Genomic DNA, 20,899 nt, shown 5'->3' with positions numbered 1-20,899 from the left:
TCCATAACTTCACTGGGCATAGGGATAGGGCCTCCCCTTCCCCATATATTTGGAAAGCTCTCTGTGGGGCAGCAAAAGAAGGAGCTTTATTTGTGGGTCATTCCGAGTTCTGAGCCAATCTGAACACCCACCAGGCTTTCAGAGTCCAGAGGAGGGGAAGGGCGAGGACAATGCGCTCTGTGCTGTGCCCGGCATTCTCGGCATTCTCGAAGGAGTGGGTGGGAGTGTGGAACAGCTATCTGGCCACAATGGGAGAAACAAGGGACACAATTTTTCTCAGAAAGCCTGCACTCCCAAGAGTATCAGCAAGGCAACATCCAGTGGAGCCTGAGTGCAACCACCCCTGCTGCTTTTGAAGAGACAATCACACCCCCACATATGTTTTATCACAGTAGATTTCATCCTGGTTTTCCTATTTTAAGCATTTGGAGCATTATGCTCATGTTTGGTGAAGAAGCAAAGTCTAGCTCAAAGAAATGTACATTACAGCCAGTGCATTTATTTATGTGTATATGGATGGATGGATAGGTAGGTAAAGGTTGCCCCATACCCTCCATTATAAATGCTGAGAATGTAAGCCATGCGTTTCCACTCCAGCTCAATAGCCAGAAATTGCCTTGCATCCAATATCCCCTCGTTTTAGGACTCCTGAAACTTGCAAGGCTGACTTCAGTTTCTGCAGCACAGAACTCTCCTAGGAATCAAGGCATCAAAACTCGATCCTTGCTCTCAGAGCTGTGGGGGCCAAGGAGGGCCAGGCATGCCAGCACCGCTGAGAGGCCTGGGCCCTGCCAAGAAGTCCTGCCCCCACCTCCCTGGTTGGGAGAGGGAGAAGAGCAGCAGAGGAGAGTCGGGTGAGGCAAGGTGGGAAAGCAGCCAGGAACGGACGGTTCTTCAGAACAGTCAAACTTTTATTCCCTTGAATATTACAAAATACATCTTGCAAGGTAAGTCTCAAAAAACAGTTTGTCATGCTTTGTTAAAAAAATGAATTTCCAAAGGAGAAAGAAACACACTTAGCTTATTAGCTAGTTCCCCAGTGTTTATACTGAAGGATTTTGGAGGGCACGTCCCAGTTATATGCATTTCAATCAACGTGAAATGTCAGGTATAGACAACTTCATTTGCCCCCGGCATTTGCTTCTGCTTTCCAGGTGGGCTCTGTTCACATGTGTGCACCAAGGGTGGGTTTCAGCTGCCTGGGCCAAGCCTGCTCAGCAGGGCTGCCCTGATTGTTAGCCATCCAGGGAACTGGCCCCTGCCTGGCCGTCTCTCCCCACTTGCTGCCACAGACCCCCAAGGCTGGAGCCCAGTGCTGGCTAGCTGAGCCTGGTTGCCCAGGGAGCCCCCAGACAAGAAGCCCATCTTCCAACCAGGGGGTGCCAGGGAGAGCTTCGGTGACACTTTCAGTCTATCTCTTCTGTCCACTTGATGTAATTGTGTGAAGTTCAGGGACACTCCTTTCCCACGGAAACTGAAGCAGTTTTGTTTTATGGAAATCATGTCCAAAATGTTCAGTGCGTTTCTCTTCTTTTACCTCTCTATTTGGACCAAGTAACCAAGATAGGAGGCTCCATATAACTGGGATGGTTTACAGCTTGCCAGAAATTGGAAAGAGTAATTACAAGAAAATGAATACAGGTTATATTCTGCAAATGATCCCTAATGAAGCACACTTATGAAAGAAGCAGCAGTCACTGGGAGAAAAGAGCACCAATGTGATGGTCAGAGACTTTGGGTTCCACAGCAAGTGGCAAAAGGGAAAGCACCCAGCTGAGGGTTACGATCCCTTCCTCTAACGAAGGAGCTCCTAGCATTAGACACTCAAGCTTCTGGTTATGGGTGCTCCTAAGATAAGGTTGACTTCTGCCCAGCTGGTGTGGCCCAAAGAGGCTGGAGCCAACCAGCCTGGCTTTACCTGCTCCTCAAAGGATGGACAGAAGGGCCTCTTCCCCAGGTTCCTCGGGACTCAGGGAGGCTGGGGCAGTGGGCAAGGGCACCTGTCAACAAGGCAGAGGCTCAGTGCTCTCTTTCCCTCCTGGGAAGATCCTGGCTCTAAGCCCTCTTGCCCAGGAGACGGGCGGTTGGCCTAGGGGCACCTTTTGTTCTCCGCCGCCTCTGGTGCCACCTCAGGAGAAAGCTGGTGAACTAGCATTGCTGGCTCCCCTGCTTCCTTCTCTCTCAGGGCAGCTCAGCCGGCTGACCAGACCACGTGTTCCTCCTTTGGAGCTGCCAGCTCTCTCTTTCTCCCGGTACGAGGCAGAGAGCCCCCAGTTGGGTGGTCCCAGGGGAGCCCAGAGAGCTACAGGAAGATAAGAGCAGGAAGAAGTGTGACACTCCTCCATCCTTGGGACACAGCCTGCTTCATTGGCACAAGGGGGGAGGGCAGTCAGGTGGCGTTAAAGGAGGAGGAGGCCTGGTGCAGTGTGACTGCCTGGTTGGGTTAAAGCCTGGTAGTTAGAGGAGGAAGAGCATCTGGTGAAGGTAATGCCTCTCTTCTTTCACTCATGCTTAAAACTTTGTGCCTCTTCCCATCAGTTTGAGGACTGCAAAGTTGTAGGTGGCAGCAATGATGAATGTGAGCTGGAGGGCAGAAAGTGGGAAGAAGGAGGTGAGATTAAAAGGGCCTGTGGAAGACTCCCCCCAAGCTCTCCTCATGGCCCTACTGCTTCAGGCTTCTGCACCTGCCTAGAGGTCTCCAGCCCTGCCCACACTCTTTCCTGGCAGAAGACACAGCAACAGCCCCAGCTGCAACTGTGAAGCTCCTTTCAACATTGCTGTCGTTTGAAAATGTTGCTGTTTTGAATGTTTGGATTGAAAGCAACAGCAACACACCCTAACCCTAACCCTTGAATCAAAGGAAAAAGATTGAGGGGACCGTTGGCTAGACTTACCAGGGCCACAAGAGTAACGGCAGCCCCCACGAATGCGGCGATAAAGAGATGAAAGGTCATCTGGAACTGCAAGCAAATAACACAGGTCTAAGCCCCAGATCTCTGGAGAATGGGGGATCAAGAAGATCTCAGTCCCTTGGAAGACTGAACCCAGAAGTTGAAGGTCTGGCCAAGGTTATCCATGGAAACACAGGTGGGCTTGTATTGGCTTGTGACCAAAGAAGGCAGCACCTTTTTCTAGATGGTCAACCAACTGCTGCACCAAAGAGGCTTCCATTGATCTAGCAAGGCTGGTCTTAGAGATGACAGATGGATTATTCATCTTATCCATCTGAATATTCAAAGTTGCAGGTGGGCCCTTTCTTGTTCACATATAAAAGTGAGTGTCACCTCCAAAATAATGCCCAGATGGTATCTTACATTCATTTTGTCCATCCATATAAATAATATGAATTGTTTTAAGAACTAAATCTGGATTAGTCAGAGGAACCAGAGGTTTAATCTTCTGAGCTTTTGGACTAATGCTGGAGTCCATCCTCGGGGAATATGGGTTGTCTTCACACTGATGGTTTCTACTAGAAGGCAGTAGGTGACTGAGCTACGAAAATGTGTTTGGTGACTCAACTCGGGTTTTTTTGTAATCTGCTGATTGTCTTGAACACAATGGATTATCCACAAAGAGCAGATTGCCAATTAATGAATTACAAGTTAGTAGTAATTTGATTTGAGGAGGGCAAATGTGAAGGTCCCAATGGATCTTTGCAATGTGAGAATGGTCAGTGGGGAACTGATGGAAAGAATAATGGGCAGTCATCTGATTGCATTTTTCTGTCAGAATCACATCAGTCCATAGGTACCTTGGCCTCTACTCCCTTTCAGCCATCAGCTCCTGCACTAAATTTCTCTTCTTCCTTCTCTGCTCTAGCAAACCTCTGACCCCAAAGCTGAAGTTGCCCCCCCCCCTGCTCTCCTGGCTTTCTGGAAGAGTGTGAAGACCTGGCTTTGACAACTGGCACGGAATCCAAGAATGAGACCCAATCCTAAGTGATGGGGGGCTTGAGGGTCTTTTAAACTTGGTTTACTTTTCTACATATTTTTATGTGGACTTTATTGTTTTTTTGTTTTTTTTTTTACTTTTACACCACCCAGAGACAATGAGATGGGCAGTATCTAAATTTGATTAAGAAATAATTAATAAAACCCCTTTTCTTCCTCAAGGAACCTTCTCTCTGGTTCTTTTGGTTTGCTGGGAAAATCCATCCTCCATTCCTTTGCGAAGCAGAAGACACTCACCTCAGCAGTCTTGCAGATGGAGAGGAGACTTTGGCCGCAGACTCTTCCCGGAGATGCGTTCCAGGGCAGCACACCTGGGTGGAGCACGAGAAGTCCTGAGCACAGAGCAGCCTACACCCAGCAGGCCAGGAGGACTAGACAGACACGGGAAGCCCCTGGCCTGAAACCCTGGCCAGAGCCCCCTGGACTGCTTCTCCCGAACAAGCTCCTCTGGGGAGAGGGCTGGGGGCAGCCAGAAGGCCTAACCATATCCAGGTTTAACAACCCACTAAAATATTCAGTGCTTTGATTTTGGCTTAGTGAGTTCCATGAACTTTGCCAGTTGCATCTGTTTCTGTAAGCCATAGTTAAGCAAACCAAGATTTCACCAGATGTGGAAATAGCCATTCCAGTCTCCTGAAGGCAACTTTCTCCCCATTCCTCAGGAAGGGCACCCAGCCTGAGCAACCTTCCTATATGCCTCTGGCAGGGAGGGACTTCTGGGTTCCCAAGACAGACTCGGATGAGTGGCCATCTGCTCTCCAAAGCCAGAGAACCACCCAGGCCTGTGCAGCCTCTAGATGGTTTGATCTTGTTTAGAAGACTCTGTTTTTAGGAAGAAAGTTGCTTTTGCTACTCACCGTACATTCTGGCATCAGCACACAGGTTGCCAATACTTGCTGAGGTCTTGGTGGGGTTGGCGATGGAGTTGCAGGTGGTCCAGGTGCTGAAGTAGACATAGACAGGCACAGCAGAGCAGGCCAGGACCAGAAGCCAAAGGACGGCCAAGACGTAAGTGATGCCCACAAACTGAAACAGTCAGAACAGGCAGGGTCATTGCTGGTCAGCTTGGAACCTTTGGCCATGAGCATGAGACTGGAGATCTGCAGTCTGAGACGACTTCCCCACCTCTTTCTGCCGGAAAGGGAAGGAGAGACCCCTCTGACACCAATGGGACTGCCAGGGATTGCAGCCCCCCCTGCTCACAGCTCTTACTCTCCTCTCCCACCCAGGGCCTCTCAGCACAATCGATGCTCTGCAATCTTCTCTCAAAAGGCTGAAGGTCTGCTGTGCCATAGCAGTTGACAATAGGGAGCAGAGTTGTGCCTGAGTGACACATATAATCTGATTTATGAGCTAACCTCATGCAATTTAGAAAGCTGTGCATTTTAAGTGCAGCTGTGCATTTTAAGTTGTGCACTTTTAAAAACGGAATGCTAGCAGGTCCCTTCCCTCATCCCTGCCACCTGCACTTTGCTCTCCAGTGGCTGCTTTATACTGAACCCAGCTGCAGTTCACAAACTTTCACCCTTCACATCAACCCTTTGGACACTTTTTGAAAGGAAGAAGGTAGCTCTCTGCCTTGCAAAGTGCAACCCCCACCCTGGCCAAACTGTTTGAACACACTACTGTTGGTTTGAGACCACAGCCGCAAGTGTCTGAGTTCGTGCTTGATTGTGCAGAGAGCCCCTTTCCCCGGGTGCCAACCCCCCCCTTTCCGGCTGGGGCAGATGCTCAAAGAAAGGCACACTCAGTATGCACGGGTGTCTCAGAAGCCTGCTGATAACATCCAGGGAACCAGCCTTCCCATGGTCTGCTATGTGTGCTTCCAGGCTGGAGAGGTGAGGGTCTGTAAGGGGAGGTGAAACGTGTGTTACATTTAGGTGAGTGCAAGAAGGCGTATTGTGTGAGCCTGAGGGTGAACATCTGCTCAAGAGGTGCAGAAGTGATCTTGAAAGAAAACAGCACTTGGTTTGCTCTGTCCTAGTCTGAGCCAGGGAAGCTGCTGGGGGCCTCCCAGTGCAAATGGGCATTCCTAGGCAACACCTGTGGCTGTGCTTCATATCCACCCCAGCTCCCTCATTCATTTGGCAAATGCCCCTCCACCTGTCCGCAGCAATCCCCCACCTCCAGTCCCTCTAGGTCCCTGTACCCATGTGGCTGTTTTTTGTCCCTCCCCCTGGAAAGGAGTTTGCTTGGGGCCCCTCAAGGAAGGCCAGGGCTTCCGACGGCAGAGCTGCCCCATGCCACAGGCACTTCAGTTGGTAGGTCAAATATCGCCCAGAAGTGCCCATTTGAGGCCTTCCCCATCATTCAATCAATGCTTGGTATCTCGGCCTCCCACCTTCTGCAACATGGCTGGCATGACTGAGGCACTCCAGCTGGAGTGCTTCACGGTGAGGACCCCACGCCTGTCAGGCAGCTGTGGCTCAATCCTCCAGGTCTTCCTTGCAAAAAGGGGAGCAGAGGAGGGGGAGGGAAGGGAGCCCTGCAGGGATGCCCGTGAGATGAGTGAGCCAGTTAGCGCGGGCAGAGGCCGAAATCAATGGGACAGCTGGGGAGGTATGAGGAGGGGCAGCAAGGAGGGATGGGGGTGGGGGAGCTGCCATCCTGTGCGGTTTTCTCTCTGAGATGCCACTGTCTGTTCAGTGCAGCTGCTCTGCCTGTGCCTGGAGCCTTCTCAGGACCAGTCACTGGGCCGACCAGGGTTGCAGTCTCATGCCTGTCTGCCCATGCCCAGACCAGCCAACCTGCCCCAGAAGATGCAAACTGCAGATAAATCACCTTGTCAGGATGTCCTAGCCATTTGCCCAAACAGTGACACACCAGCTCCCAAGAGTGAGCTTGACGGTGTCCTCTGGAACCCCTCCCCTTGTGGCCCCCTGTTACCGTAGCGCTGAGGCCCTTGCCACAGATGGTGGTCTTGTAGTCGCCAAAGATCTGCCTGACAGCGCCGGTGGTGTAAAAGCCTTCGGCCAGGAGGAGGGCTCCGAAGAGGAAGAAGAAACCGGCAATTCCGTAAATGGCGTATTGGAAATCGTGGATCCTATGAAGGAAGGCCAAGTTCAAGAGGCGGGAGAAGGGTAGGGCCCCCGTCGGAGGCCGCCCCAGGAACCAGGCTTTGCAGAGCACTTGGTCCAAGCAGCAGCCTAGTATTGCTCAAAGGCATGTCCTGAAGCCAGGGAGAGCCTTGTTTTGCAGACAGGAGTTCCCTGGCAGAGCTTGGCTTTGGGTCATGGGGCTCTGCCTGCCTCACAGACACAGACACAAACACACACAGACACACGGCAAGGCTGGCTGCTGCCCTATAGAGTTCTGCCTTGCCAGTTGGGCCCTGGCTGCCATGGAGACCTCCAGCAGTGCCTTTGATGCCCACTTTACCCTTACCAGTCCAGGATCAGTGAGCAAACCCCACTCCCTCCTTTGGTTGGCCACAATTGACCGTGGGCTGGCCCAGCCAGACTGGCACTCAGGCTGACCTCATTCCTGGGCGTATCTACACTCCCAGCAGCTTTTGAGGAGATGGGTGCTGGGTGAGGTGGCTGAGTAAACCCTTGAAAGGAGCCCAGTCTGTGCAGCTGCAGCTGAAATGCTGGTGCAAGAAGTGTGAGTGACAGTCTCAGCGTCTGCAGCCACCTGGCGGCCATCACCCCTGGGCACGAGGCTCTGTCTCCCGATCACGCTCCCTGGTGACGGGAAGGGGGCTTTGCAAAGGGTGCTTAAAGGAGGGGGGAAGCTCCCTATGGAGAGCTAGACTGCAGCTATCTACTATTGTACAGTAGATCTGTAAAAATTTGTAAGATTTTTGAAAGAATGAAGTTTAATTTATAAAATCTGCTGATTTATAAAATTAGCATATTATATTCAGATTTAAGTTACTTTTCAACTTCGTGTGTGTGGAGTACAATTATATTTTCAGTTGAATAAACTTAACAAAATTTCTAACTTTAAATACTATTTTAGGTCATTCTTTTTTTGAAAATCATACCCAACCCCAACCCCCAGCGCAGGGTGGCCCAGGCATCTGACTTCCCTCTTGGAAGACAGGATGAGGGAAATATCAGGGTCTCTGCTCTGGCAGACGCTGCCCGCTGCAGGAGCAGAGGTTGGTTGAGGGGAAGCACTGGCTGTGCTAACCCCCTGCCCTGCCCAGAGAATGCAGCCCTAAAGGCGAGTACTTACACGTCCACCAGGTACTCGTAGTCCTGGTAGTTTTTGGAAAAGTAGGTCTCGATCAGGTGCTCAGTGCCCGTGAGCGCTTCATGGCCACAGCCGCAAAACAGGGCTACTCCCAAGAAACACAGCCCTGTAGCTACCAGGGAGGCAAAGGGGGCTCCCATCAGGCACCTGGCGCAGCACTCTAACAAACCTGGGCAGAGAGGGGAGAGAGAGAGAGAGAGAGTGCCCATTAGACCCAGCAACTGCAGCAGTAGCAGCAGCTGGAGAAATGTTCTGCCCTGTGCAGAGAAGAGAGAACTTTTAGAGGCTGCATCAAGTCAAGCTGAGACTGGATCCAAATCTGTGGGGCAACTGATCCTGGATCAATATGAACAGCAAGCACTGGGGAGGGGGGAGGGGGGAAGGGGCAGACAGAGCAGAATGTGCTACCAGAGAAGTTGCTGAGTTTTACAAAAAGTGCCCAAAGGACAGTTTTTAGTTTTGCATCCTGCTTTTCTCCCAAGGGGCATTCAAAGAGGTTGACAATGTTTTTTTCAAAAAAGCCAGCTGTAACGTCAATCAAGGGATACCAACCTCAGAAATTTAGCCATGGCCACACCCACTAAAAGCCACATCATCCCCTTCACATATTTGCTTCCTGATCAATGACTGGCCTCACCATTTTTTCCTGCAGGTAGGGGGTCAAGAAAGAGGCAAGCAGCCTCTCTTGGAAAAGAGCCACAGACTTTAGGACCAGAGGCCTGGGGGGCACCTCTACTGCCACTGTTTTGGCAGGGGGCACCCTCCTCTTCCGGGACATGCATTTGGGCACAGGGCTGCTGATTATTTGGGGGCATCCACTTTCAGATATTTTTCTTCTAGTTTCATCTGGTTTCCGGTACATGTTTTAGTTTTCGTCCTATCTCTGCTGATCTTAAAACCAACACTTACTGAAATAGGAGGACTCCCTCAAGCAGAATTTGCTCTAGGAACAATGTCACCATTGTTTATTGTTTTTCGGGGGGGGGGCAGGGAAGGGCAACACTTCTGGTTGTGAAGAACAATTAGCAGGCTGGCTGATATTTAGCAAGATTTAAATCAAGTACTGACTTTTTCCCTGCCTGGCAAAGAGGTTAAATTTTAGATTGGTCAGAATCTTGAAATCTTGACATATCTGTTTCATTTAACTTTCTGTCTGTTTGATGGCTGCCTCTTCTAATGGCTCCAGACAGCCCTGTGGGACCATTATTCAGATGGTGGCCTCTTGGCCCTTCTATCTAGCGGAGATGTCACATAGAAACGGCCGCCTTTCGAGCTGAACCCAAGACGTGGCTCGATTCCCGGGGCGCTGGACTGGTTGGCCCACGCCTTGGAAGGCTCTTGGGGTCTACCTGAGGACATGGAACTCTGCATTTCCTCTTAACTGGATCATGCTCGGCCCTCCCTCCAGCATTTTCATTGGCAGGGAGAAGTGCCTGACCATCGGTGATGGACACAGGCGAAGGCCAAGATGGAATTTTGCTCTCTGCTCTGGGCCAGAAACTGGCCCTCGACTTCCTAAGAGCTGCTATCATCTGCCTGCTGAGGCCAGCTGAGAGCTCGCTCAGAACTCCAGGCTCCATCTGGAAGCAGAAAACCTGTCCTAGAGAAGCAGGACAGAGTTCCTGGCCAGGCTGGTGTTTGTGGGGGCCAAAGAGCCAAGGAGGAGCACGTTGCTTTGGACTGTTGGGGGTGAGGTTCAGAAGGGCAGATTGAGAGAAGGGCAGCTACCTGGAGGCCTCGCCTGTGCAGCTGGATCCAGGTTGGGATTCTGAGGACCGGAAGGTGGTGGATGGGTTTGGCTCTGGGGTTTTGGCTCAGGCACTTCACTAATATTATCTATATTACAAAAAATACAACAGTAAACCTGAGAAACCTCTATGCAGTGCAGAAAGTCCCCCCACCCCATATTAACTTCCAACGGCAATTCGGTTGCTGGGTTTCCACCATGAGATGATCGAGAGGAGAGTCAGCCCTCCCCCGCTTAGCCAGCTCTCAGCATCTGCCCCCCCAGGCGCTTTCCCCATTCTTCCTCCTCCTCCACTCCCTCTTTGTCCCTGGGTGTTTTCTCAGCCCTGAAGAATGGGCCCATCAGAAGCTGCTGGGCCAAGGGTCAGTCTCGCAAGCTGTACTGATCTCTGGGTGGCACGGAGGAGGACAAGGGGGATTTGTTCTCCCCTCCAGGCTGGATAGGCTCTTCTCTCTGCCCTGGCTGGGGAGGAAAGGGGGATCAGCAAAGAACAATGGGGCCCTCTTTTCTTTGCCCTTCTTTGGGACCAGCCTTCTCCCGTTCTCCCCAAGTGGGGTGTAGAACAAGTGCCGGAGTCCTCAACCCAGCAGGTTTCCCACTTGGGACCGGCATCTGACAGGCGTGGTGCAGCCAAAAGGCTCATGATTACCATCCTGCTGCCCGAGAACTCTAAGTGCCCTCATCCTTCTGCCTCTTCTCCCCACTGTCCCACCAGTGCCACGAGAGCAGGGCCCCGTCTCTGCCTAGGGGACAAGCAGCCCCTGGCCAGAGACTTGGTTTGCTTCATTCAGGGTTGTCTGGCTGAATCCTCTCCTGCTGTCCTTCGGGAAGGGTGTCTTGGGCTCGGCCTTGAGTTTTAAGGCAGGAAGCCTGAGCACCCATGAAAAGTCCTCTGCCTCTCCTTCCTCTAGCATCACACCTCCGCAGCCCCTTCATGTGTGGGACGGGGCTGTCTTCAGGCAAAGCTTCCTCCACCAGGGTTCCAAGGGGGCAAGGAGGGGCCCTACCTGGCCTGAAGGCAAGGCAGAAGACGGCGAAGGGAATCAGCCCAGTGGGACTGCTGAGGGCCTGACTGGGGTGCTCACTTTGGGGCCTTGAGCCATGAGAAGGAGCAAGGGGAGCCGTGTGCGAAGAGGGGTGGCCTGCACCCACAGGGGGGATTGTGAATGGATGGTGTCCCCTTTGGGGCGCAGCAGACCATGCTTTGGATCACCTGGCCTGCCTGGGGGCTTCTGCTCGGCCACTCTGGGGGGTAGCACACTGGGCTACAGATACTTCAGGAGTTTTGTTGTTTTGCTCTTGCTGGCTAAACTCAATATCTAAGCAAAAAACTGGGATTAATAAAATATGTAGGTAAAGGCGAAGGATTGTCCAACTCTGTTGGATCTGCTTCCAGCATGAGATTGATTGATTGATATCCTGTTTCATTATTTTTACAAATTACTCAAGACAGCGAACCTATCTAACATACCGTCCTCCTCCTCCTATTCCCCACAACAACAACCCTGTGAGGTGGGTTTGGCTGAGGGAGAAGGACTGGCCCAAAGTCACTCAGCTGGCTTTCAGGGACCCATTTTCTTTTTGCCAGCACTGGCTTTCTATTCTCATCATTCCTGTATTCCTTGCATTTTATACATTGTAAATGTACATGTAAATATTTTAAATGAATAAATAATAAATAAAATTAAATAAATTTCTTGCTTTCAGTTAGGACCCAAACTGGGAGAGCTTGTGGTCTAAGCATCCCCTGCTCTCTGCCGGACTTTGGATAGGTTGGTGGCTTAGAGGGAGCCACAGCTGCAGCGTGGCGGACAAGAGGTCCCTCTCTGGCCCCAGGCTTGGTCTCTTGCCCGCCTCTTGCCTTTCACCAGCCTCAGGGGTGGCCCACTAAGCTTACATAATGGCTCTTGGTGGGAGGGGAGGAGGAGGCTGGTGGAGAAGATGACAGAAAGAGGCCCTTGTGTGAACACAATCTCCAGCCTTGTGCTCAGGGCAGAACAATGGACACAAGAAGACAACCAGGATGAGCCTCCCCAAGGCCTGAGCTCAACGATGCCCCCCACCCCCACCATCCCAACATAGGGCTGTGTTGAGTCCAGAGGAGCTCTGGCTGGTACCAGCAGGAGGAAGAAGAGGTGTGGGTGCAGAGATTGGGGGGGGGGGCTTGGAGCTGCTTTTCCAAAGCTATTTTGACAGGCGCCAAAAGTAGTTTGGGGGGAGGGAGAAATGAGAGCTTTCTCTTAAGTGTTGTGGGAAGGAAAGGAGGCATCTTTCAGCAAGCAGAGAACTGGTGCAGAGTGGTAGAATGGCCTCTCCTGTCTTCCTCTGGTCACCTTATGCTCTCTCTCCAATCTGGAAGGAACTTTAGAAGTCATCCAGTCAACTCCCTGCTCCATGCTAAATCCCCACTGAGAGAAGGCACTGCTGTGGGTGGCCATGATCCTAGACTGCAGAACAGGTCCAATGCGCCCCTCTGCTGATGTAGGAGTTTACCTAAAATTGTAAGGAATTCCTGGATCTACAGGAGGACCTGTAATCTTTCCTTCTTATTTCTTCTCCTTCCAGTGCACATCTTTGGCTTATTTTTATTTTTGGACTGATGGGGAAAATACTGGGGGAGGAGACACTGTGCGGAGGGAAATATGTGTATGTGTGGGGAAGAACGGTATGAAACGCCAGGAGCAGGTAAACCGCCTGCAGGAGCCTGGCAAGCATAAGGATCACTCCTTGTCTTCTGGGCTGTGCATGGGGGCCCCTCCCCTCCACTTGGAATTCCCCAGGAGCTACGCTTGTTCCAAAGCAGAAAAATGTCACTTTATGTGTCCCTTTTATTTTTACAGCCATATATTCATGATTTAATATTGTACTGATGTTTTGTTTTACACCTTACAGCACATCAGGAAACCTGGAAAGGGCAGGAGAAGAGCTAAGCATCCCTGTGCACCTTGGGAACTGGGTGGGGGACTGAGAAGCTGCACCCACTAACCACGGGGAAAGTGGAAGTGGAGAGTTGCTGAGAGCTCCCAGGTGTCCTAAGAGGCCTGGAAGATGCTCGACCTGCCAGCTACCTCTCCAGTAGGGGGCATCATGTGGCGTCTGCTGTGGCCAAGGAGCTCAGAGACTCTGCCCGAGCAATGAGGATGTCAACTAATTTGGCCAGACTGCAGGAGAATAAGGGCCAGACGGGGGTTCACTGGGATGCACATTCCGGTAGGAGAAGGAAGAAGGTGATGATGAAGATGAAGATGACAGTGACGATGCTTGAGATTAGTCAGGTGTCCCTGTAGAAAAAACTCCTGTCTGGCAGAGCATGGCAACCTCCTTCTATGAGCTTTTAAAATGAAAAGATCCACAAAGCTTAGCCAGTGAATGCTTGGTAGGATCAACACACATCACATATGGATGTCTTCTCTGGCCTCCCTTCCCCCACCCAGACCCCTCTTCCCTGCCTCCCCCCCCATTCTGCAGCTTCACCTTGGAACTCAGCCTCCCTTCTCTTTGAGAGCAACTCACTCTGATCCCAACCTTTCCTTGATTGTGCAGAGCTCTCCTGTGGTGCTCCTGGACCCCCAAGGAGATTTTGTCACCAGCTCAGTGACAAAGACCCCCTTCCTGAAAGACCCCCTTCTGTCAAACTCAGAAGGCCACACAGGAGCGAACGCTGAGCCTGGAGGGAGATTCAGGAGACATTTCCTAAGTGGCTTGCCAGTCACTGCCAGTCTTTCTTTGGGACATTTTGGGCAGTTTTAAGTTTAAGTAAATTTAAGATCCCGAGTGTCCAAAACAAAGGGCATTAAATCCCTACAGCCCAGCACTGTTTTGGACAGCAATATGGTGATAATAGCCCAGCTTCCTAATTACAGGTTCTCCCCAACGGAGTCAGCCGAGTCAAAACGAGAAGGATTAGACATTAGAGGCTTCCTTGGATCTGCCAACTTACCCATGGTTTCAGGATGAAGTCAAGGTACCTTTGGTCTTTTTCTGCCTCTGCTCAGCTAGAAGAAGCCTTCGGTGGTGCCCTGATGCCTTCTCTCCTTCCTTCCTTCTGGTGACTCTCCTGTCCTGTTCACCAGCAAAGAAAAAGGCTCTTGGGTTGGCAGCCAGCCCCCTTAAAGAGCCAGCCCCCCCTCATCTGCTCCACCCCTTGGACTCTCCCCTCTCTCTTAACCCTCCTTTGGACAGTGGATGCCTGCATTTCTTAGCATAGCACAAACCACAGTTTGCTCTTCATGTGCTCCCAACAGCCTTGTGGGGCCCTCTTTGCGATACGCCTTTGACCACCATAGGAACCGAAAGGGCAGCCAGATCCAGCTTTGGGCTCTTCTGGTGCTCCCCACAAACAGTTGGGGGGAGGATTGTAAATTCTGATAACTGTGCTTCACTTTGGTCTTTCTATGGCTAATTTTTTCTAGCAGCATCTCTCCATATTTCCAGTCTTCTCTGCAGAGACTGCCAAAGTCTGAAGTAATCTGTACTGTGCAATGGACCTCTTTCATAGCAGGCAAAGGCCCAACAGGCTGGAGTTTGGGCCCTGGAGGCTATCTGGGGGGAGTCCCCATCTCCTGTGCCATTCAAGATTCAACTCTGTCTTCTGTTTGCAGTTAACTTACACCAAGCAAATCTAGCAAAGTGAAGGGAACAAATAAATGAGGGAAAGCGCAAAAGGGAGGTTACTTTGGAAGCAGTTAAGGCAGAGGTCCCCAACCTTTTGGGCACCAGGGACCAGTTCCGTGGAGAGAGGTTTTTCTGCGGACCGGAGGGTGCGTGGTTTTGTGTGCTGCCTGCATCCCACGGATGGGGCTTTGCTTGCTTGTGGGAACCCGTTGCTGGCATGCTGCAGCCTGGTACTGGTCCACAGCCCGGGGGTTGGGGACCTGAGTTAAGGCAGTGATGTAGAGCTGGAATGAAGCCAGGTGGGTGACCGGGGCCAGGAACCCCTTCTTCACCCTGGGAAGCGAGCAAAGGCAGCCACTTCTGAATATTTCACTGGCACAAGCTTGTTCATGCAGAGGGAGGACACAATATAAGCCAGTAATTTTAACTCTTCTGACTTAATTTTAAAGGTTTTAAAAAACCTCCTTTGAAATGCCAGCAGTTTGTGCTAAGACATCAGCTAATAGTGAACCGAGCATTTCTTCTTCTCCCGGATTAACACCGTCTCCCGCTGCAGTACTTGCTCCAAAGGGAGCGGGGGGGGGGCGGGAGAGCGGGGCACGATGCTGCGGCCCTGCTTGCCTCCCCTTCCCTGCCTTCCGCCCTTGCTCCCCAGAGTTCTCGAACCCAGCGCGTCCGCTTGCTCTCCGGGGGCCTCTGGTTTCCTCTGCAGGGAAACCTTTTCGCCCCGCTATTCCCATCTTATCCCGGCGCAAGCACTTTGCCGATCTGGGACCGGCAGGGGGCAGCAGCAGCCGTCGAGCAGAACGAGCTACTGTTTATAGGGCACTGCCGGTGCTGCTGCTCCAGGGACTCCTAGGCTGTGATGTCCAGTCCGGTGGGTAGAAGGTCTGAAGAGTTTTTGATGAGAAGCTTCCTTCTGCAATCTAGCTGTCTCCATGTAGGTTGTGGTGAGGGAGGGAGAAGCAAGCAGCCACCCCCCCCCTCTCACTCTGCCCCAAGGCATGGGGATGCACAGGCTGGTGTCTTTCCTTGACTCCCTTGCTTCTTAGGCAGGCAGGAAGCGCCTTTCTAGGGTGCCAAGTCAAGAGAGCTCCAGCTGTACCTGCCCCCTCTCATCAGTGCCCCCCCAATGTTGCTGGGGCTGAACTAAGGACGGTCCACACTGAAGGCTACTGCTGACCTTCCCAGGGCACTCTGATTCGGTAGGTAGGCAACATCCCCTCCCCTCCTCTCCTGGAGTGGAAGGGACCCCACTCTGTGTACACGTGCCTACCCTGGAGAGGAAGAGATAAAGGAGGCAGAGCAAAGCGCTCCTCCTGCATTGAGCGTACCACAGCTCTGTGGCTCAGTGTGCTAACTTCTCTCTCTCTTCTGTTCCATCCTTGGAGGAAGACCAAATCCTAAGGGGGGAAGGCAGCTGCATATGAGGCACCAATTAATTCTAGACACATTGCAGAAACTACTGATGAGAAGACATCGTCACAGGAAGTGGAGACCTTGGATGCGAGCAGGATGGCAGGATGCTGAGAGCAGAGCAGAGCCCTCCGCCCAAAGCCGCAGAGCGAAACACCATCAGGAAGCATTACGTGCCCCACAATGAGAGGTGCTCTTCCCGAGTCCAGAATGCTAGAGGGAGACCAGCTGCCCATTTCCCCAGCTGCTGCAAAGCCTCTCTGAGTCCCATAAGGGCCCAGTCAGCTCATGTCTGTCTCTGGCAGGTGGTCGTGAGGCTCCAGGCTCGTTTGCATGGCTGATCTCAGGACCCAGACTCGCTCTTGGAGTGGCCGTTGTTTGAGGAGGAGGAGGAGTGCCACTTGGCAAAAGATGCCAGGTAGCCTCTATGGCTACAGCTAAGAAAGATTCTTGCCTAAAATCCAGGCAGCTGCTACCAGCACGCCGGAGGTACTCAAAGTCACTCTGGTTTCTTCCTGAGTGACAGAAAATGGGGCAGGTTGTAGGCTAGTGGAAGAAGGAGGCTGCTTGTGGGAGCAGCACATTTACACCTTGAGCAGGGTTCCACTCCCCATGCTCCTCTTCTGCGCCTGTCTGGATGGAGAAGGGGGACTTGGTTGTCTTATAATTGAAAGCATCTGTCACAGCCATCTATCTAATAAGCTGAGGGTGCTGAAAAATGGAATGGAGAAAGGGCCTGGGGGAAGGGATGGGTTGTTAAGATGCCCTCCTTTCCCTCTTGACTCCAGATGGCACAAAAATCACACACACACACACACACACACACACACACACACACACACACACACACTTGCACTTGCATCTTCCATGGGTCTGGCACACCACTGCACACGTTTGGCAGAAATAAAATGGGAAAGAGGAATGAGAAAGACGGTCTTATTTCAAGAGCAGCCATTGGTTCCTCTATCCTTGGGGCTTACAAATTGCCATAGCAACTAGGAGGCCTTCAGACTCCCACTGCCAAGAAGCCTTGAAAGGCAACTTCACTGCTGACATGAAACTTAAAATAGAGGGAGAGAAGCAAGGGGGCAGAGAGACCAGACTCCCTCCCTCCCTCCCTCCTTCCATCCATCCAAAATGAGAGGGTTCCACAGTTCCCTGGACAGCAGACTTTCCTCCACTCTCCAATTCTTTGCTTATAATCAGTTATAATTGATTGTAACCAATCAATTTGGTGACCCAGTTACAGGGGCTGAATTCACCCAACATCTGAAACTAAAATAAGGTTGCATAATTTGTAGCTCAGTTTCTTGTATGAACCCAGGCAAGGAAGCAGTGATTCAGTTAACAACTATTAGCATGTTATGTATGCAGGCAGCAGAGCTGCAGGTGTTCCATTTCCCTTGCCCCAGTACCCAGGTAATTTTCAGTAAACACAGCATTCAAAACCAAAATCCTGGCATGGAAAGATCCTTTCAGGGAAGAGCCATATTGTCTGAAAGACAATCTGGCGTCAAAGAGATCCTAGTTCTCCAGTCAGATCTTGGGCCAGGTGAAAAGGTCTCCCATCTGAATGCTGAAAGAACCTCTCTGCCTCCTTGACAGCCCTGACACAGGGAGGAAAGGAGTGTTCCCTCTCTGGTCCCAGCCCTCTATCCTTCTGAGGTCTGAAGGGAGCTTGCCCACTCCTTGTTCAAAGAACGAGCAGGTCATCAGCTGAAGCCAGGAGGGGAGCTCCCTGGCCCCGACAGGTTGGTGCCTCTGCAATCAAGGCATTGCAACCTCGGGCAGAAGCCAGCCCTGGAGGGAGCCCAGCTGGTCAGCAGCCAGCCAGAGGATTCAGCTAGAACCGTGGACACGGAGTTCCTTGAATCCCGAGGATGGCAAAACAGAAAGACTCCTCTAGCGATCACCCAGCTGCTCTCCTTTGAGGCTATGAAGCTTGGAAAGTTTAGCCTGAGAAAGTGAAGCTGCAGCAGAATCCTCTGGCAGTCAGCAGAAGAGGAGAGGGTTGCTCTTTGCGGTCAAAGGCTTCCCTTTCTCCTCTAGACAATGCCCTCTTGGCCAGACGTTGTGGCCCAGGAGACTGGCAGTGGCACAGGTAGGCCTTCCCAAGCATCCCTTTGGCCGGTCCCACTCGGTTTGCTGCCTCCTCCAGTTCCCAAGCTTTCTCTCTTGTGGCTTTGCTGCTGCTCTGCGTTACTTGGTCTCATATCCAAGCGAGAACATCCCAAGGCAGAAGATGCAAGAAGGCGGGTCACATCTGTCTGGACTGGAGATGAGCACTAATGGGCTGTACAGAGCAGGGCTCCACTTGATTGGGGCCAATCACTGTTAGAGGAAGGAAGGAAGGAAGGAAGGAAGGAAGGAAGGAAGGAAGGAAGGAAGGAAGGAAGGAAGGAAGGAAGGAAGGAAGGAAGGAAGGAAGAGCTGAGGCCCAACAGAGCTGATCGGGAGAATCTCCAGACTTCTGATCATGCGGAAACACAGACGTCAGGCCCTCTTTTCTCGACCAGCTTAATTTCCTTGCTTCAGCAAAAACACCACAGGTCCATCCCAACTCCATAGGGCACTGAGGAGAGGCTGTGGGGTGGAATAGAAGATTCAGAGAAGTTCCTGCCAAGTTCCAGACAGGGAGAAGCATCGGCAGCTTAATGTCTTTGACTGCAGCCTCTTCCCACCTGGCTCAGGCCCCACTTGATTGTTTCTGGCTCATTGGAGCCTGCAGGCAATTCCCACTGAAGCCACCTGAATATTTTTAGCTCCAAAACAAAAGACAGAGCAAAAGAGTCCTGATTTTGGCCAAGATCACCTCTCCAAACTGGGATTTTGAGACCCAAAGGTGCTTTTTCAAGAGGCAACTGAAGTTTCTTTATTTTGCCTTGAAGACAAGAAGCTTCTTCAGTTCTGAGAAGAGAATCATCTTCAAGGGAAAACAAAATCCAGTTGCCTGTTGAAAAAGCACCTTTGCAGAAACCATGATCTGGATGGCTGAGAATCTCCATAGACGTGGAGCTTTTAAGACCTCACGTGGCCAGAGCACCATTTGGATTGTGTTGAGCTTCAAGTAGCAAGTGAGGCAAGAGGCACTGCTCTTCAGGAAATATTGCAGAAATGCAATGCTGGTGTGTGATTCCCACCAAGGAATGACCTTGGTGGGAGAAAGAGCAGATTTTTTTGTGCTCCGGGTTCCTCCTCATCAGCAGAGCACTGCACAGGCTGCCTGGGTCGTGCTTGCAAACTGAAGACCAACGTGCTGCCAGCAAGCTGGGAAAAGAGGCAAATGGAGCAGCTGGCAGTGGTCAGAGAGTCATGGGATAACGTCCAGCCTTACCTTCACCACCCGGCAGATGCCCAAAGGGGGCTTGCTCTGAGAAGATACGTGATTCCACTCTGCCTCCTCCTCCGAGGAAGGGGTGTTCAGTGCGGCCACGGGCCTGCCGGTGACCATACTCCCACTGCCCTTTTGAATGGAAAAGGGGGTGCAGGAAGAGATTTCTGCTGTGGCAGGACTGCCCACCAGGAGGAGGCAAAAGCTTTGAAGCTGCCTTCCTGGTTCAAACGGAGGCTCATTCTCCCACCCATGCAGGCTCCTGCCGCTGGTCCTGACTCTGCTGATGGCTACGGGCAGCCCTCTGCACAGGGTATGCCCGGCCTGGGCTGGTTACTCAGGGCCTTTGCTGTCTTTCGCTGGCACTGAAGAACTGGACGGGCAGCTGGAGCGGGAGCATTGCCCTGTTGTAAACTGGATGGCCCGTTTCCTGCTCAGGTGGCACCCATGGGGCGTCTCTTCTGCTCTGAGATGGTGCCCCATCCCTCAGAATGAAAGAGTTTTTCCCCATGGCATTGGCTAGCAGGAAGGAAATGGTGGAAGCATTCCCAGCTGGACAGAGCATCTCTGCCTCCCCTGCTTCCTCCTGCTAGGGCTATGGGGGGGGGGAATAATTAAGCTCCAGGGAACCCCTTTGCCTTTCCTAGAGCAACCTCTGCAGGCAGCCAAACCCCAGGGACCCAGGGATCCAAGTCACCAAAGCAGGTTGGGCCTGAGAGGTGAATATATTCATACAAAATGGCTGCTTAAGAGTTATTTGATCAGCCCAAGACCAATAATAGTGATCATGACTAGATAGCCATAATCCATGATAAAGCCTTTCTTAGAAATCCAATTTCTGAGCATTTTTAACCCAATTTTCTTCAGTGTGATAACTTCCCTTTCCAGTGAAGTAAAGATGCTAGAATCCCAAGGCAAGTGGTGCTTCCGCCAGGAGCCCACTTCCAGGAATTTCCCCTTCCCAAAAGATGCTAGAGTCCACCTGGAGCCCTCAAAGAGTGTGAGAGTGTGCAGGGCTGGCAGGTGTGCCCCATACCTCCCCAGAGCTCCAGTGCAGGTGGAGCGGAGGTGCCTTTTCATACCTTCTTTGGCCCATGTTTCAACCCTGAGGTGCAGCTACAGCAGAGCTGCTGGTGTTGCCATTCCTCATACGGGCCGGGTGATGCAGAGCCAGCCGAGCTGCCAGGACAGTTGTCCCATTCCCCCTTTCCCGGCTTTAAGCATTTCGTCCACTAAACTGTAGGACTGGAAGGGCAGAGAGGGGCACAGAGCTGCATGTGGCCCACTGGCATTGTCACCTTGAGCTGGAGTTGCTGGTCCACCTCCCAAGTGACAAATGAGTGTCCTGCTGTCGTCTTCTAATTTTAGCCTTGCAGTGAGAACAAACAGCACTGCAATCTTTTTTGGAATTCACCTGAACTGCTGCAAATGCTCCTGTCTCTTCAGAGTCCCCTGTGGTTTGGGAATGATTTTCTCTTCTTACTTCTCCCCCCCCCCAGAGAACTGAAAGATTAGAAGGGGAGTCCAGAGGTTCCAGAGAGTTTCACGGGGGGGGGAGATTTTGAATTCCAAGCAGACAGTTGTGCCTTTTACCTAACCCTAACCCTATCCAGTCCTAACCACTCAACGGCCCAGTCACCTTCT

At 51.8% G+C, this 20,899-nt stretch overlaps 1 protein-coding gene across 2 annotated transcripts; it reads right to left on the bottom strand.

The window, feature by feature from the left end:
* Positions 1–893: 893 nt before the first annotated feature.
* PLP1 (proteolipid protein 1) lies at positions 894–13,974 on the bottom strand. 2 transcript variants are annotated; one of them, XM_039354953.1, is made up of 7 exons: positions 13,835–13,974; positions 8,130–8,316; positions 6,732–6,993; positions 4,808–4,976; positions 4,188–4,261; positions 2,895–2,960; positions 894–2,583 (listed from the first exon to the last, which is right to left on the bottom strand). In XM_039354953.1, the coding sequence occupies exons 1-7, from the start codon at positions 13,836–13,838 to the stop codon at positions 2,512–2,514; spliced, it is 834 nt and encodes a 277-aa protein (XP_039210887.1). In that variant the 5' UTR covers positions 13,839–13,974; the 3' UTR covers positions 894–2,511. The 2 variants fall into 2 exon arrangements, with proteins under 2 accessions (XP_039210887.1, XP_039210888.1); XM_039354954.1 differs by having other exon boundaries at positions 6,837–6,993.
* Positions 13,975–20,899: the final 6,925 nt, after the last annotated feature.

This window comes from Crotalus tigris, unplaced genomic scaffold (genome assembly GCF_016545835.1).
Source record: "Crotalus tigris isolate CLP2741 ecotype Arizona unplaced genomic scaffold, ASM1654583v1 scf7180000018585.330925593:3314079, whole genome shotgun sequence".
Taxonomy (NCBI): domain Eukaryota; kingdom Metazoa; phylum Chordata; class Lepidosauria; order Squamata; family Viperidae; genus Crotalus; species Crotalus tigris.
This window is presented reverse-complemented; position numbering and strand designations above follow the sequence as displayed.